Raw genomic sequence first — 16,067 nt, 5'->3', positions numbered from 1 at the left:
TTTAGATCTTGTTTTATGTTTTTGATTTATGGACTTATGTGTTTTTGACTTTTGGTTGTTCATGTATGGTTAAGATTTGTATTATGACATTTTATTATTGTTATTTGACTTATTTCAGACTTAGAATGTTGAAATAGTGATATCATATTGTGTGTGTTCATGTTTTTTAATATCTTTTAATATTAGGTAGACTCTTACGAGTCTACGAGTCGAGTCTACGAAAGCTCCACGAGTTTGTGTAGACTCTCGAGTTTGAAAACCTTGATCACTATTAACAATAACAACTTATTCATCATGCAACACACAACACATAGGCAACACACAACTATATAAAAACTTCACAACATATCAACGCATACAAATAATCAACACACATGCATCGTCACGCATTTCAACTCGGAGATCTCTTTCAACACAGGTTGAGCAATCTAAGTGGCTAGGTCGTACAAAACTGGCATCACATAACCTTTTTGGGTTTGCTAGGTAAACAACAAATTTGGATAAAAATCCACAATATGATAACGATTTCTCAGAGTTTGCCACTTAAACAAGGGATTATAGTACTATGTCAGGATATGACAGTTGGGTTTAGTCCTACCACGACATTAACTAGCTCAACTAAGCCACATATAGGATTAGCATACTGACTATCCTCAAAATACTACAACCCTCTGATACTTGATTAGGAACTAAGTTCCCGACTTCATACTTTACTTGAAATGGCCGCTTGTAATGGATATAGCTCAACCGGGCCCCTAAATCATGTTCTCTTCATACAAATGTGCTTCGAACTTGCTTACACACGAGATCAACTAAGTCTTAGAGGAAAACAACACATCATCCACTCTAAGGGACAACTTCCCAAGGAGGGTTTTTCAACAAATTGGTCCCTTAGAGCACCATAACTATCTCAATCCACACAATGGGATGAACAACTTCGAAAACATCTCCTATAGTCCTAGTGATCAACAACTCATAATCACAGCACAATCAACACACAACTCAGTAGCATAGTTTAGCTCAACAACTCAAATAACAATACAACATCTCATTATAGTTTCAGAACAACAACAACTCAGTCAACACACAACTTTTCAACTCATATCATTTCTACTCAGCTACCCAACTACCCAACTAGTTTACAACACTATGCTAAACATGCATCTCAATGACATATCAACATTGTTCATATAAAATCCCAATATAACTACACAATTAACTTCACAACACATCAACATAGTTTTCTTATCATACTACAACAATCATCATTATTCAACATTTTATCATTTATACCAATACACAACACTTTCATCATATAATAAAACTCATACTACATAGTTAAAACTCATTTATCAAGCCAACTTACACATATAAACAACATACATCAATCTAAGCACCCAAAACAACTTTCAACTTAACCAAATCACTTAGTGTGAAATGAAAACCTTCACATAAAATAGCATAAATGAAATTATACTACTCCTATCATTCTCAACCTTATCTCAAATGAAAGATAAGAAGATTTCCTACAACTCTCATGAAGACATTGATTCCTAATTCTATTATCTACCTTGTTAAAAATTATAAAAATCGCAACAGCTATAACTAATGCTGACAGCTTGACCTTTGTTCACTAAAATAGCCATATCTAGAGTACTAGACCTCCTTTGGGTGATTTTGGTGCCATTAGAAAGCTAACATCCAAGGCTACAACTTTCATGAAGAACCTAAGACCATGCAGCACTCAATTCAGCGCTCCATCTTAGACTTTCTGCCAGTTTCGTTTCGTCCTGGGGCTGTAGTGCCTAACTTGGAGTTGCGGCTCAAACTCTGCCAAAACAATTTCTCCTAGGGCTACAATGCCAACTTGGAGCTACAGCTCCAAGTCTCTGCCACCTCATTTTTTCACACAGCTGCAGTGTCGGTTCAGCACTCCAACACGAAATGCAAAGCTTTTTCCCCTTCCATGGCTTCCCACATGTTTTTCACCCAAAATTTATCAAAATTTGCAATCAAAGGAGCCCCAAAACACACAACTACACAAATACATCACTACTAATCACATGCAACACAAAAAATCCAAGAAACCTAACATGCAAAATTCAAAAACCAACCCCAAATCATCACATTCTTCAAACAACTCAAAAATCCTCTTTCTAATTCCACAAATTCCAATTTAATCAACATGAAACCAGCAATTTGTTGCAATAATACAACATTTTGTCCCAAAATCAACAAATTCTAGCTTCCCTTACTTCGGAGGAAGAAGAATTCTGATTTTGAGCCCCTAGGAAAGAGAAGAAGAAGAAAAGAAATAAAATTGCTTCGGGGAGGAAGACTAACCTTATTGCTCTCATTGATTCAACAACTCCACCTTCCCAAATCAAACACCAACACCTAGGTTTCAACCAAGGAAAGGAATGGGAATAGAGTAATGGAAGGAAGGAAGGGAAAATGAGAAAGAGGGGCTCGTGAGTGGGTTCTTACACAGAACACATTACTGTGTAGGTTCAAAATTTGGTCCCCGTGGATCCAAATTCTGGCCTGCTGTAGTGTCAACGACGGTGCAATTTGGTTGCCGGAATTCGGTTCCTCGGGAACTGAATTCCAGGCAGCCCATTTTTTTGTTTATATTAAATTGTGTTTTTTATTAAAAAGAAATTTAAATTTTTAAAACAATTTAAAAAATATGTAATAATTTAATAAAATTTATTAGTTGATATTTTAAAAAAATTAATTTAAATGTTTATTATAATAAATGAAAAATGTAATAAGTTATAATGTTAAAAAATAATAATTTAATAAGTATTATTTATAATAAAATTCAAATTTTAAAAATAATAATTATAATTTTATTTTTATAATAAATTAGAAAATTAATAAATAAAAATTTTAATAAGTTATATTTATGATAAATTAGAAATGTAATAAATAATAAGTATAATAAGTTATATTTATATGTGTGTGTTTAAAAATATTAATAAAATATATAATTTAAATATTTTTATAATTAGTAAATATAATAATTTAGTGTGTAATAAATATATTAATTATATTTTCAATGAAAATTACATTTATGAGACTTAAAACTCATTACAACAATAAAAATCAATGTTGGCAGGAACTAACTACAACAATAAAACTTCAAAACCTTCTGCATTTTATTAAATTATTATTTATTAAATTTCTTATTTATTATAAAAATAACTTATTACAACTATTATTTATTAAATTTTTAATTTATTATAAATATAACTTATTAAAATTATTGTTTAATAACATTATAACTTATTACATTTTTAATTAATTATATTAATAAATAAATTTTATTTTATTATTACATATTTTTTAAATTATTTTAAATTTTAAAATTCTATATTTTAAAAAAAATAATTTAATAAAAACGAAAAAAAAGGGTTGAAGGCTGTTCGGAATTCGACTCTCCGAGAACCAAATTCCAACAGCCAAATTGCATTGCCGAAGCCAAATTGCATTGCTGATGACACTGTAACATATTAGAATTCGGATATCCAAAGATCGAATTCTGAACCTACACAGTAATATGTTCTACTTCTGTAAGGTTGTGTTTGGATTGAATGATGGATTTGGGGGAGTGGAAAAGGAAAGATTTGAAGAGAAAGAGAGTGAAAAGTGAGGTTGCTTGGATTAAGGGAAAGATAGTGAAAAGTGAGTGGAAAGTTTGTGAGAATTTGTGTACAAATTGATTGATGTGATAGATAAAAATTAAAAATTTAATAGATGAATATGTAATTTACACTTTTACCCTTGGATTAAAAATGAGTAGAATATTATTTATTGTAAATAATAATAATTACAATAAAATATAATTTATTAAAAAAATAATAAATAATGATAATAATAATAATAAATATTAAAATAATAATAAGAATCATAATAAATAATAATGATAGTAATTATAATAAATAATAATAATAATAATAATAATAATAATATTTATAATAATAAATAATAATAACAAAATATATTATAATAATTATATTTTCTAACATTGTTTTTACCCATAACAGCCAATTTGGAACGACCCGTTCTCAACTAGGATTTTTAAGCCAATTTAGTAGTTTGGAACAACCCGTTCCAGTTTGGGAACGATCCGTTCTAAGATACTAAATTACCCTTGTTTTAGTAGTTTGGAACGGCCCGTTCTAGGCTTGCCTAGAAGCAAAAATATGCTACCATAATCGATTATGTATGCCACATAATCGATTATGGACTGGCATAATCGATTATGTCAGTCCATAATCGATTATGTGCCATGCATAATCGATTATGTGCCTCCATTCTTCATCTATTTTCAGTCTTTAGGACAGGGGTATTATCGAGTTTTCTCATTTTTTACGTGACTTTCATCTCTTTTCTTCACAACTTCGTGAGGACGTTCTCCCGCTTTTCTTCGCTTTTCTTTCGGTGCAAATCAGCAAAAATAAACGTGAACTTTCTTCACCTTTTGTTCATCGTGAACAATAAATCTCCTTAAACAAACAGGGGCTAAATAAAATACAGGGGTCCATTTGTGTATTTATTTTGTTTTTAAAAATATTATTATGGAAAAAATTTTCTACAATCTACACCCATTCTTTTTTAGCAATTTCCCTTTTATAATCACGTGGTCCCCCACACGAAATCATTTAATGCAGAAATTGATTGTCCTTTTCCTTCCACTTTTGCAATTGCCTTTGTTTTCCTCTCTCTTTAATTTTTGAAAGTAAGAAAATTTATAATAATTTAATTTTTTTTAATTATTTCATTTAAATCCTTAAATATAATTATTTATTATCATTTTACTCCTTAAATATATATTAATATTATCATTTAAGTCACATGATTTTTTAAATTTTTTACTAAAGTGGATAAGGATTTATATTTTTAAGATTTTTTAAAAAAAATTTATACTTCTAAGAACTAAAGTGCTAATGAGATACACTTGATATTTTACCCCAAATTTAAAGTATATGGTAGCAACGAATTCTACCAAATGGAAACAATTATGTCATTCAATTGTGGCCTTCACATGAACAACTAGAAACAGAACAAACCTCGTTGTGACCGTATTTGTCTTTGTATTGCTTCTGAACAGTGGAGCTTAGGTATAGAGACTCGTTGTATATCAAATACGACGTTTGTTTCATTAAGTTTATCTAAGACTTAACAAATTAAATTAGTTAGTTGCTAGTATCAATGTATTACTATTAAATTGTTGGTCTAAATGAAACTGAATTTAATCTCCTCAAATAAAGTTTCAGATTTAAATGTTATGAATAAAAAAAAATGTAATTAAGAAAAATATCTCATTAAAAATGATTACTCAAATTCTTATATAAAAATTAATTATCGATAAAGTTAATTAATATTTTATATTAATATCATAATTATATATAAAAAAAATATTACCTTTTCCTACGAAAGTTCAAGATGACTTGTGGGTAGAAACTGAAAGATCAGCAAACAAATGCAAACTAACCCACAATTTGATATGACCCATGAAGTGGAGTAGAATGCCAAGAAGACATTGTTAATAATTTCTTGAACAAGAAGAACACCCCAAACACGAAGTTTATATATATATATATATATATATATATATATATATATATATATATATATATATAGTGTCTCCTACGTGTTACTGTGTTGACTTAAACAAAATCTACGCACTCACACAGTGGGAAGTTCAGCTATGAATAGTGAATTTTCTAGTACAACATCCTAGTCATCGGTGTCTTGTGCTCCAATAATAGCATATTAATTATCTTCATCAATATCTGTACAATGACGAGGAATTTATTGAATAAAGAACTAGAAAATAAATTGTACCTAGAATTAATTTCAGTCAAGTTCAAGATGGTATTGTTCATTTAAAACGTGTTTTTTTTATTCATATTTAAAACGTTTGTGTTGCATATTTTCTTTTTAACAAGAAGGGAAGAAAAACTGCATTTCTTAGTGTATTTGAATTGCATTTACACACATCTCAATTAATGCATGGATATATATCTCACTTTATGGGAAAATTGTTGTATAGTCTAAAATTATGTAGTCTCAAATAGGGCTGCAAATGAGATGAATTATTTGGCAACTATCCGAGTTCAACTAATTAAATGTTTATTTAATTTTGTTTTTTAATTAAACAAACCAACTTAAGTTTAAAATTTGACTTGAATGACCAAGCTTTATAAGCTCAGTATTAACTGCGCGCTCGTGAGAAGTTCATTTATTTAAAATGATGATGAAAAATATATAATCTCTTATGATTTATATATTTATTATAAAAAAATGTAGAACTTTGTTGAGTGTTACAACTAGTTCATGTCTCTCGAGAAAGAAAATAAAGGAGTTTTCATCATCATTTTAAAAATAATCATAAGTGCAAAATAATCTCTTATGATTTATACTTAATACCTTGTTTTGAAAACACGTTCTACAGCCAAAAGAATCACATTCATGGTGTGAAAAGTGCAAAATTTATAACTATATAGCATTGACTCTGATGTGAAAAATTACATCCGTGATCAATTTCCAAAGAACACTAAAAACATATTCAATGGGAGTTACTTGTAGGTTTTTTAACAATAAAATATTATTTTAGTTCACATGTAACTTAAAATTAGTGATCAATTTCTTATATAAACTATTTCTTATGGATTGCTTAGCATCATGTGTGTTCATATAGAAGAAAGAATATGAAATATTAAATAAAAAACAAATTATTATAAACTAATAAGCAACTTGCCCATATAAATTTACATTGGAGTGAAAATTAAGTAATTTGTTTAAAATTAAATAGCCATATGTATGTAGTTATATACACACTTAAAGAAATAAACTAAGTTGCTTGTTTGAATAGCATTGGAGATGCTTTTGTGACACCAAAAGAAATCAATTTTCCATTTTCCCTTCTCCATTTTTTCTGACTGAAAACCTGTAAAACTGGATCAGCCATCTACAAAGGGACTTCATCCTGTGCATGCTTAAAACACAAGTGAAATAGCAAAACTATTGCTTTATTCTTTGGAATGTACATGTAGTGTGGCCAAGCTTCTCCTTCAAACCCTTTCAACCACAGGCACATTTGCTACCTCTGGCTGATCAGGAGACATGATGAGGGGCTCTGTGACTGTGTTGTTGAGTTTAGAAGAAGGTGTTGAGGCTGCCATCTTTGAATGATACAGCAAAAAATGTTGACTCATGAAAACAATATCAAAGAACATAGAGACCTGAAAAATGTGTACATGTGTAAATATTTTGGTTCATGAAAATCAAGGTTTGTTATTCGAAAAATAAGCTACGTTGTGGTTTAATCTCAAATAACATGTATTGTAAGTTTGTTGACTTTTATAATAAACTATATAACTAAATGGTCATACCAATGGTGATTTCTATTTAATTCACAATGTAAAATATCAGTATTATAAACTCTTGTATTTTAAGGGATTATTTTTATTTATTTATTCATTTCCTGTCTTCAGAAATATGTATAATGATTGGCATTTCTGTAATTATTACTGAAAATAGAAATGGAGGGGAAAAAAAAGCATTTCTGACTGGGGTTTGGGTATTAGAGGGTGCCAAAGTCTAATATTGAGTAATATGAAATACTAAAAGTTTGTTCGAATACATGTTTAAATTTTTTTTTGGAGAGTTTATTTATTGAAAATAAAGAATTATTTTTAATAGAAAAATTCTAAAAAAATATTTCTAAATTTCTATTCAAACAGATCTTAAATGAAGTGCTTAAGTGGCTTTGTTCTCTTCCCTTATCAGCTAGCTTTTAAGGGAAGGTTCCCAAAGGGTTTGGGTGGTTTTTAATTTTCTTAAACAAATCATGACCTTAACTTCCCTAAGAATTTTGTGCAAGCTCTTAAAATATCACGAGTAATGCTAACAAGGGTTCTCCTTAACGAGACTATCTTATTTAGTAGTAGAATCTCTCAAAATGTAATTTTTGTCCAATAGTAAAGACAGTGTCAGATAGAATGTCCCTGTCATTTCTCAAATGTCATTGTACTAAAAAATCATCACTATTGAAGTGAAAATTGTAACTGACTAAAAAGAGAAGGGGTTAACACATACCAGGGAAAGTAACACTTTGCCAATGTTTCCTGAGAAATTCACCCAAGAATCTAGAAAGACAGAAAGTTAAGAACTGTCATTATATTTGCATTGATGCATCAAGTCAATTGGCATATTACTATAGTGAATTTGGAAAGGAAAACAAACTTTGATCAATTGACTGTGTAACCATCTGAGCATAGTTTGACAGTCCTCCACTGAAATCGAAGAACACCATTCCAATGCTAAATCCATCTGTTCTCCTTCGCATGCAGTTCATAACTGCCTGTATTTTACAGCACAATGATTTGTCTGATTTCAAGGTATCAATTACTAGCAATAAATATCTATAAATTTATTCAGCATTTTAATGTTTTTTGATGATTTTGAAGGATCAAAGTAAACTTTGGGTATTATAATCTCAAAGTAATCAGATTGATGAAGGTACAGAAAAGGAATCAGAGGAGAATCTCTTCCTAGTTATGATCAGCAAATTATCAATAAACTTTTCTCAAGTCTTCCATTCCATCACTAACTATATTATACTTGTAAGCTTAATGGACTGACCAGTGACCATTATTACCTAGGAGTTTTCTGTCAATGGGTCACAAGTCAATTACATAAGTGAATTTTACATCACATTTAATCCAAAACCGTAAAACATTAGATTTTTCAGTACTTTTCACTTATAAAATATTCAACATATTGATTTGTATCTAATGTGAGACTTCTTCCTCGCATTTGCACTCAAATAGAGGCACCCTCATTGGCTAATGCATTTATTTGCAAAAAATTTATCTATATGCATAGTTTGCAACTCAGCGAACAGAATGTAAACATCCATTACTCGAAGTTGTACAAAGCAATATAATTTAAAGATAATTGACAATATCATATAATTTGCATTGATTAACACATCAGTTAGATTTTGGGAGGAACCATCTTAGATTCTAAAAGGATCTGTTTAGATTTCAATTAGAGATGCCTTAGAAGAAAGGGATTCTGACCTGTGGAATATATTTGATAGTTGTCATAATCACTTGCATTGTGCTGCACGAATTATTGATTTCATAAGTTAGAAATGGAATAGAATCAAATATTTATTTTCAATGGCATAGGGTGACAGATAACTTAGAACGTTGAGTCTTAGCCTTGAAGCCGGGTATGGAAACTGAGATTTCAGATATGGGAAGCACAATTTTAGAGGGAAAAGAAAAAGAAGAAAGAAAGTAGCCTGATAAGCAAACATCAAGGCCTAAGAAGAGACAACAATTTTACTTTTTCTATCCATGACAATCTATAATTGAATGACAATGTAAAGAATCTTTAACTAAATTTACTATTAGACTATTTTTCTGTCTCAAAATAACATGATGGTTGAAGGAAAATCTCACTTGAAGATGGAGATTAGCCAAAGCCAAGATTGCGAAGGTAATGCTATGAAGAAACAAACCGCAACAGTAATCCACACCAGAGTAACAAATCCTATTGTAGTTCTGGAGAAAGTTTGATTTCCACGCTGCACAAAATGCATTGACAAAATGTTAAAACTTAAAACATTATTTCTATACTCAGTAAGGTTTGAGATTGTTGAGAATACAAAGTGATGAACAAATCACACAATTGAACTTAACATCACATCGTGATCCAAAGTCTTATGAATCATTCTCCTACTTATATGTTACTCAACATATTTATTTATATCTAATATGCAACTCTCATTTACATTTGCACACCGTCTGAGAGATGTGGTTGCATGTGAGCTTTTGGCAACTAAGGGAAAGAAATACCTCATATATTGCAACTTGAAACAATATGGCTGCACTTATCAGAACAGAATGTGTTGAGAAGGCTACATCATTTGCAGCTACAGGTATCATCTACAGTAGTGAAAAGCCAAAATATTACTCATTTGCTTAAAGAAGATTGAATCATATTTTATATATTTCATTTCTATTTAACAAGCAGTGGAAGGGTTCCTAGTTTCAAGTTTGTTCCTAACTTTCAAGTGACTTTAGGAGTTTAATTTAATCAATTGTTGGCATAAAACATTGAGTTTGTTTTCTTCTGCACTCCGCTTCTATATATTTATTAAATAAAATAAAATAAAAATATTTATTATCTATCTAGTCGAAAGTGATGGATTAGTGGATAGTTTACATTAAAAAAAATTGGAATTAGATAATAACTAAAGGGCAAAAATGTCTATCAAAAAATAAAACCAAAAACATTCATCAAAAGTGTTATCATCTTTATATAATGGTACTGGTGCATTGTGAGTCTTTCCTATCTATCTGTTGCATTTTTTATTTTTATTTTCATAAATGTTTTATTTAGTCTATAAATACCTAAAAGCCTATTTTGTTCTTCGATTCGGTAGCTGGAAAACTTCATCGAAATTCTTGTCCATGTCATTGTTCAACGTTACAATGAATCTAGATGAGAGTGATGTAATTCCACACTTATTTCTGTTATTTTGACTTTATAGTGTTCGTGGAATGAGTTATACATGAATATCTTTATTTGAACCTAGATTTAACTCAATTGAGATATAAAATATCTAAAATAAGACCGGATTAATCAGATTTATAAGTATAATATCATATATGTATATATATATATAGTTAAATTATAAGATTAATAAATATATAATTATGGTATTTTTTAAATATATATATATATATATATATATATATATTTCAAGATCAATAATAACAATATAAATATAACATCATATCATATAAAATATTACCTATTAAATTAATAATTTGTTTTATTAATAAGTATTTTAAAAATAATAATTTCAAGAAAATATTAGACTTTACACCGGATAACAACAACCCAAAGTACAACTTATATTTGCTCCCAAGGGTGCCATAGCTGGTTAAATTGAAAATTCTTTATAGTGTATTTGGATGAGGAATTTAAATGGAGTAATTCATTTATTTGAAGGGTTTCAAATTTTTTGAGGTGAAATACCTTGTTTGGATGGAGAATTTTTAAGGAATTTGAAATTCAAGCATTTGCGAAATTTCTTGAAATAGAAGAATTTCAAATTCTCCCAAAAAAGTAAAAATTTGAAATTCCTCATTTTTTTTTTCTTCTTATTTCACTTATATATTTTATCTTATCTCTTATCTCTTCATGTTTTTAATTATTGAATATTCAAAAATATTTTTAAAATATTAAATATTATCTAATATTAAATTTTAAAATTATTAAATATTTAAAAATTAGCTAATATTTATTTTTATAAAATTTAATTTAAAAAATCTTAACATATAAATATATTTTTAAAATAAAATTTACCATGGTGGAATTAAATTATCATATTCAACTCAACAATTTAAAATTTGAAAAATTTGAATTGACTTATCCAAACAAAATATTTTAAAAATGATAGAAATTGAAATTAAAGTAATTCAAATACCAAGAATTTAAAATTTCTTGAATTTGTAAAATTCTTCATCCAAACACACTATTAAAGAATTTGGTGTTAGCTTCAATTATGCACATAGCCTTTATTTAACCTTTTCAATTAAAAAAAAAACCATATCTATTCTCAAAACATATTATTTTTAAATTCCAAACTCAAACTTGTCAAAATTAATTTCAGGTCAAACTAAGTTAGTGGGACAAATCGATTCACGAAGACCTTTATAATATATATATAATTATAAACTAATTAGTGTCAACGTATATATTTTTTTAATAGATCTAATTAAAAGAGTACCAAACATGATGTTTAGGTGTAAGAATTAGTTGTTATTTAATATTATTAGTTTTAATCAAATTTAAGAATGAGAACATTGCGTTGCGTTTAAGAATTGTATGATTATGTTTTGATGATTCAAAACTGATTTTTAATTCATTGTAGTATTCTTTTAATTAATATTTTTTATTTATTAATTTATTAATTTTACACTTGCATAAAGTATAGGTAATGGGTATAAGTATGCAGGTACTCGAGAGATACAAACATAATTTTTTTTAAAACAAATTATAATAAAAAAAGTTTAGATAAAACGAGTCTCGAGTTTTACTAGAATTAGAGCATGTCTTAAAACTTAAAAAATACTCATAAATATCCTACTTAAGAAAGACATCACATCAACGTGAGAATTAGACTTTGTGAAATATGATGTTTCTTAAAATAAAAAAATAATCATTCAAAAGAATATAAAGTCAAATACTACGTTACCAATACCTTGTCCATTTTCATCACTGATGACTCATCATAATGTAGACAAAGAAAAAAAATAATTAGAAGCAACTTATTTAAATATACCTGCTTATAGTTAATAATTCTATATTTATCATATTTTACAATATCAGATATACTTGTTTTTTATTTAATGTTTTTAATAAATATTATGAAGACAATTATAAAAATATACCCTTGTTGTTGTTTTTTCTTACATCACCATTATTGTTAGAAATTTAATTATGTGAAATTGAATAGGTTGTTGCGTGACGAAATTATATTATTATGTAACTAACAGATAGGAACTCCTGGGAAATCAATTTTCTATTCTGTATCCAATCTTATTCCTCAAAAAAAAAAAAAAAACAATAAAAGTATCACAAGAATTTATTAATTTTTTATTTTCAAAAATGTATTTTTTAATTATTATATTCATAAAAAATATTTATCATTGAAAACAGTAATTAATCTATGGAGACCTTAAGCATATACAAGATGGATATTCCATTCTCAACATAATTTATTTCATTCCTAAGGTCAAGATTCAAATTTTTAAAGAATACAAGTCACTACTACTTGCATTAATCAATGTTGGTCCCAAAAATGTATTTTAAGAGTTTCGAATACAATTTTCCTTTCATTTTTCAAAAATAAACCTTTTGAATAAATTATTTTATAAATGCTTACGAAAGAAAAAATATTATAAAAAATAGTTAAAATTAACTTCTAAACAAATTAAAATATTTTTTTTGAATAAACTAATATGAACTTATACAAATTAACTAATATATCAATTAATTTTCTCATATATATATATATATATATATATATATATATTCTTTTTTATTTTTTATTTTTTTCTCATATAAGTGTTTATAAATAAATTTATTTAAATAGATTCTATTTATATTATCAATTAATTAAAAATTCATATATAATAATTTTGTTGACTTTTATAAAATTATTCAAAAGTCAAAACTATCATAGTTATTTTAAAAGTTAGCATTCTTTAAACAAATCAGCACATATAAATTAAATTGTTCAAATTATCTACAATTTTATATATTTTAAAGTAAACTTAGTCTTGCCACTAAAATTTTAAAAAAAAATTTATTCACTTTAAAATGATCACTCTATATTATGTTTTAACTTTAAGATATTAATTTTTTTAGAATTTTTTTTAATGAAAGAATTTTTTAAATTTTTTATTTATTTCAATTTGTATTTATCCCATTTATTTTTAAATTAAATTTTAATATTTTAAAAATAGTAATTATTAAATTAAACTTCTGTCGCATAATATAATTTATTTATTATAAATTTAAAATATCCATTTAAACAAAATTTACATATAATATTTATCTATATATAATTTATTATAATATTTTTTGAGATAAATAATTTATTATAAGTTTTAGCTATCTATAATCTAAACTATAAATAAAAAGGATATATCTTTTTCTTGAACGTTTTTGTTCATTATTATACAATTTCCTTCTTTCAAAGAATGAATTAAAAGATAAAATAGAGAAAAGAAATCTTTACACTAAAAATGTAACTAGTCCCTCATTTCTATTAGTTAGAAATGTAACTTTTAATTTTTCCAGAGTTAGAAATGTAACCTGATTGCTAACTAATAAGTTCCAAATTAAAATAAGGATTTATGTAACTGCATACAACACAAGTTTCTTTTTGTCCCTGTTTTTCAAATCTCAATTATTTTTCTCTCAAAACCTATAAAAAAAAATAAACTATAAAGAGACACTATAAAATTTATTTATATATAAAGATATGTCTCTTTGTCACACCTTCATATAATAAATATTTAACTTTTATAATACACATTTTATTTAGCCCTTTTAGTATTCACTCTTATTTAAGGCTAATTTTTTTAATTAATTTATTTCTATTATCTTTTACCGTAGCTTCCTGTCCTCTACCATTTTCTTTTAGTTTTTTCTTTTCTTTTCTTTCAGAAATATCTCATATGTACTATATAATTTTTCTTTTTCTAAGTATGGATAGACCCTGTTATTGTATTTCCACTTTTGTCAGAATGGATAATAATAAAAATTGTTTTTGTGAATCATGACTCGTGAGAAGAAAACAAATCAGGGTCAGATTATGCATAATAATAATAATAATAATAATAATAATAATACAACATAGTATTTTGCATTCACAGCAAGTTGGATCAATTCTAGTTTCAACCTTCAAAACCCACTGAAAATGGCAAAGAGACACCGAATGATGGTATTGAAGAGTGGAGAAGTGAAAAAAGAACCTGGTGAAAGCCATATTTTTGATGATACTGAAACTGAACAAGGGGACTGAAGTACAAGGAAGCATTGTAGATAAGGTACAACGTGTGCTTTGTGTTGTTCATCAGCAAGTAGTTGAAATTCAAACCCACCACGCTTCAATTAAATAATTAAAACTCTTATTAATATTGGACTAAAATTAAAATAAATAACTAAATTAATAAATAATAATTTGTTGATACCTTTTTCTGGAGAAGTTCAAGAGAAATTGAGGGTAGAAACTGCAAGACCAAAGAACGAAAGCAACCCATCCTAAAACCATGTATGCCACTTCAAGGCCATGAGAGTTCCATGCTATTTCCATCTTCTCGTAAAGAAAGTGATGAAGACGAGAGAAGAAAGAGTAAAGTGGAAAAATTAGAAGAATTAAATTGAAAGCGTTGTGCATAAATTATAAATACATAGTTCTCAAACAAAGAACAAAGGACGTGGTGGGGTCCCTCTCCCTCGTTTACTTTGTTTTATATATATATATATATTTCGGTTCACTCTTCAAAGTTCAAACACTAATTTGGTTTGTTGTACCAGCAATTTTTTTCTGATTCGAAGAACTTGTGTACACAGAAGGTTTGGAAAGGGTCGAATATGTGAGGTTTTTTTTTTCTTTAAAAAAAAAATGATTGTCTTTATAATGTGATAGCACGACACATCTAACCATTATGTCATTTTATTGAGTTTGTTGTTGACTATATTTTGGTAAATAATATATCATTTTTTAAGGATAAATGATGTAGTATGCACATAATCCTAGATTTAAACATTGATGTCATAATTGTAATTTTAAAAAGTATAAATGATGTTTATATATTATGAATTGATACAAGTGATGAATGTTGACAAATAACTTTTATTGTGTGTTTAAGAGAGATGATTTAGTAGAAATGAAGATGAAGGGGAGGAATTATCAGAGAATTTAAATAAAAATAAAACATGTTTTGGAGAAGAGGATTTGAGAGGATATTATTGTATGACTGAGGTGCATTTAATATTACTTTCTTAAGAGTGAATATTTGTGTGAAATTTTTCACAAAATAGTTGCTTGAACAAGACTATCCTATACAATTGTCTAAATGTATATTTGAAAAAAGTTAGTTGTTGGTTCTAAAACAAGAAAGAAAGCAAATAAGAAGAGATCCTATGGAAGAAAAAATTAAAAAAGGTAGAAATGAGAAATACACAACAAGAATGTGAAACGTAAGTGCAAAAAAAAACTGCATTAACAAATGAAAAAAATTAAAATAAGAAAACACAACAAGTTTATATGGTTCAGCCAATTTGACTTACATCCACAAGAGAAAACAAATTTAATTTTTTGAAATAAGATTAAGTCTTTATAATAGAACTATCTCTTACTCTTCTAAAAAATCTCTTAATCTTTAACATGCTCTCTTTTCCTCTTTACATATCTTTTTCATTGCTTTAACACGTATGTTCTCACTCTTTCATGCTCACAC

General features: G+C 27.4%; 1 protein-coding gene and 1 pseudogene across 1 annotated transcript; both read right to left on the bottom strand.

The window, feature by feature from the left end:
- The window catches only part of LOC109817265 (cystinosin homolog), a 65,973-nt pseudogene extending 60,424 nt beyond the window's left edge, over positions 1–5,549 (bottom strand).
- Positions 5,550–6,720: 1,171 nt separating this feature from the next.
- Positions 6,721–15,185, bottom strand: LOC109817274 (cystinosin homolog). Its single transcript, XM_020382491.3, has 8 exons — positions 14,796–15,185; positions 14,577–14,709; positions 9,879–9,968; positions 9,483–9,607; positions 9,096–9,138; positions 8,257–8,374; positions 8,110–8,159; positions 6,721–7,253 (listed from the first exon to the last, which is right to left on the bottom strand). The coding sequence occupies exons 1-8, from the start codon at positions 14,999–15,001 to the stop codon at positions 7,083–7,085; spliced, it is 936 nt and encodes a 311-aa protein (XP_020238080.2). The 5' UTR covers positions 15,002–15,185; the 3' UTR covers positions 6,721–7,082.
- Between the last annotated feature and the right edge of the window lie 882 nt (positions 15,186–16,067).

This window comes from Cajanus cajan, chromosome 2 (assembly GCF_000230855.2).
Source record: "Cajanus cajan strain Asha chromosome 2, NIPB_CcT2T_4, whole genome shotgun sequence".
NCBI classification, from domain to species: Eukaryota; Viridiplantae; Streptophyta; class Magnoliopsida; order Fabales; family Fabaceae; genus Cajanus; species Cajanus cajan.
This window is presented reverse-complemented; position numbering and strand designations above follow the sequence as displayed.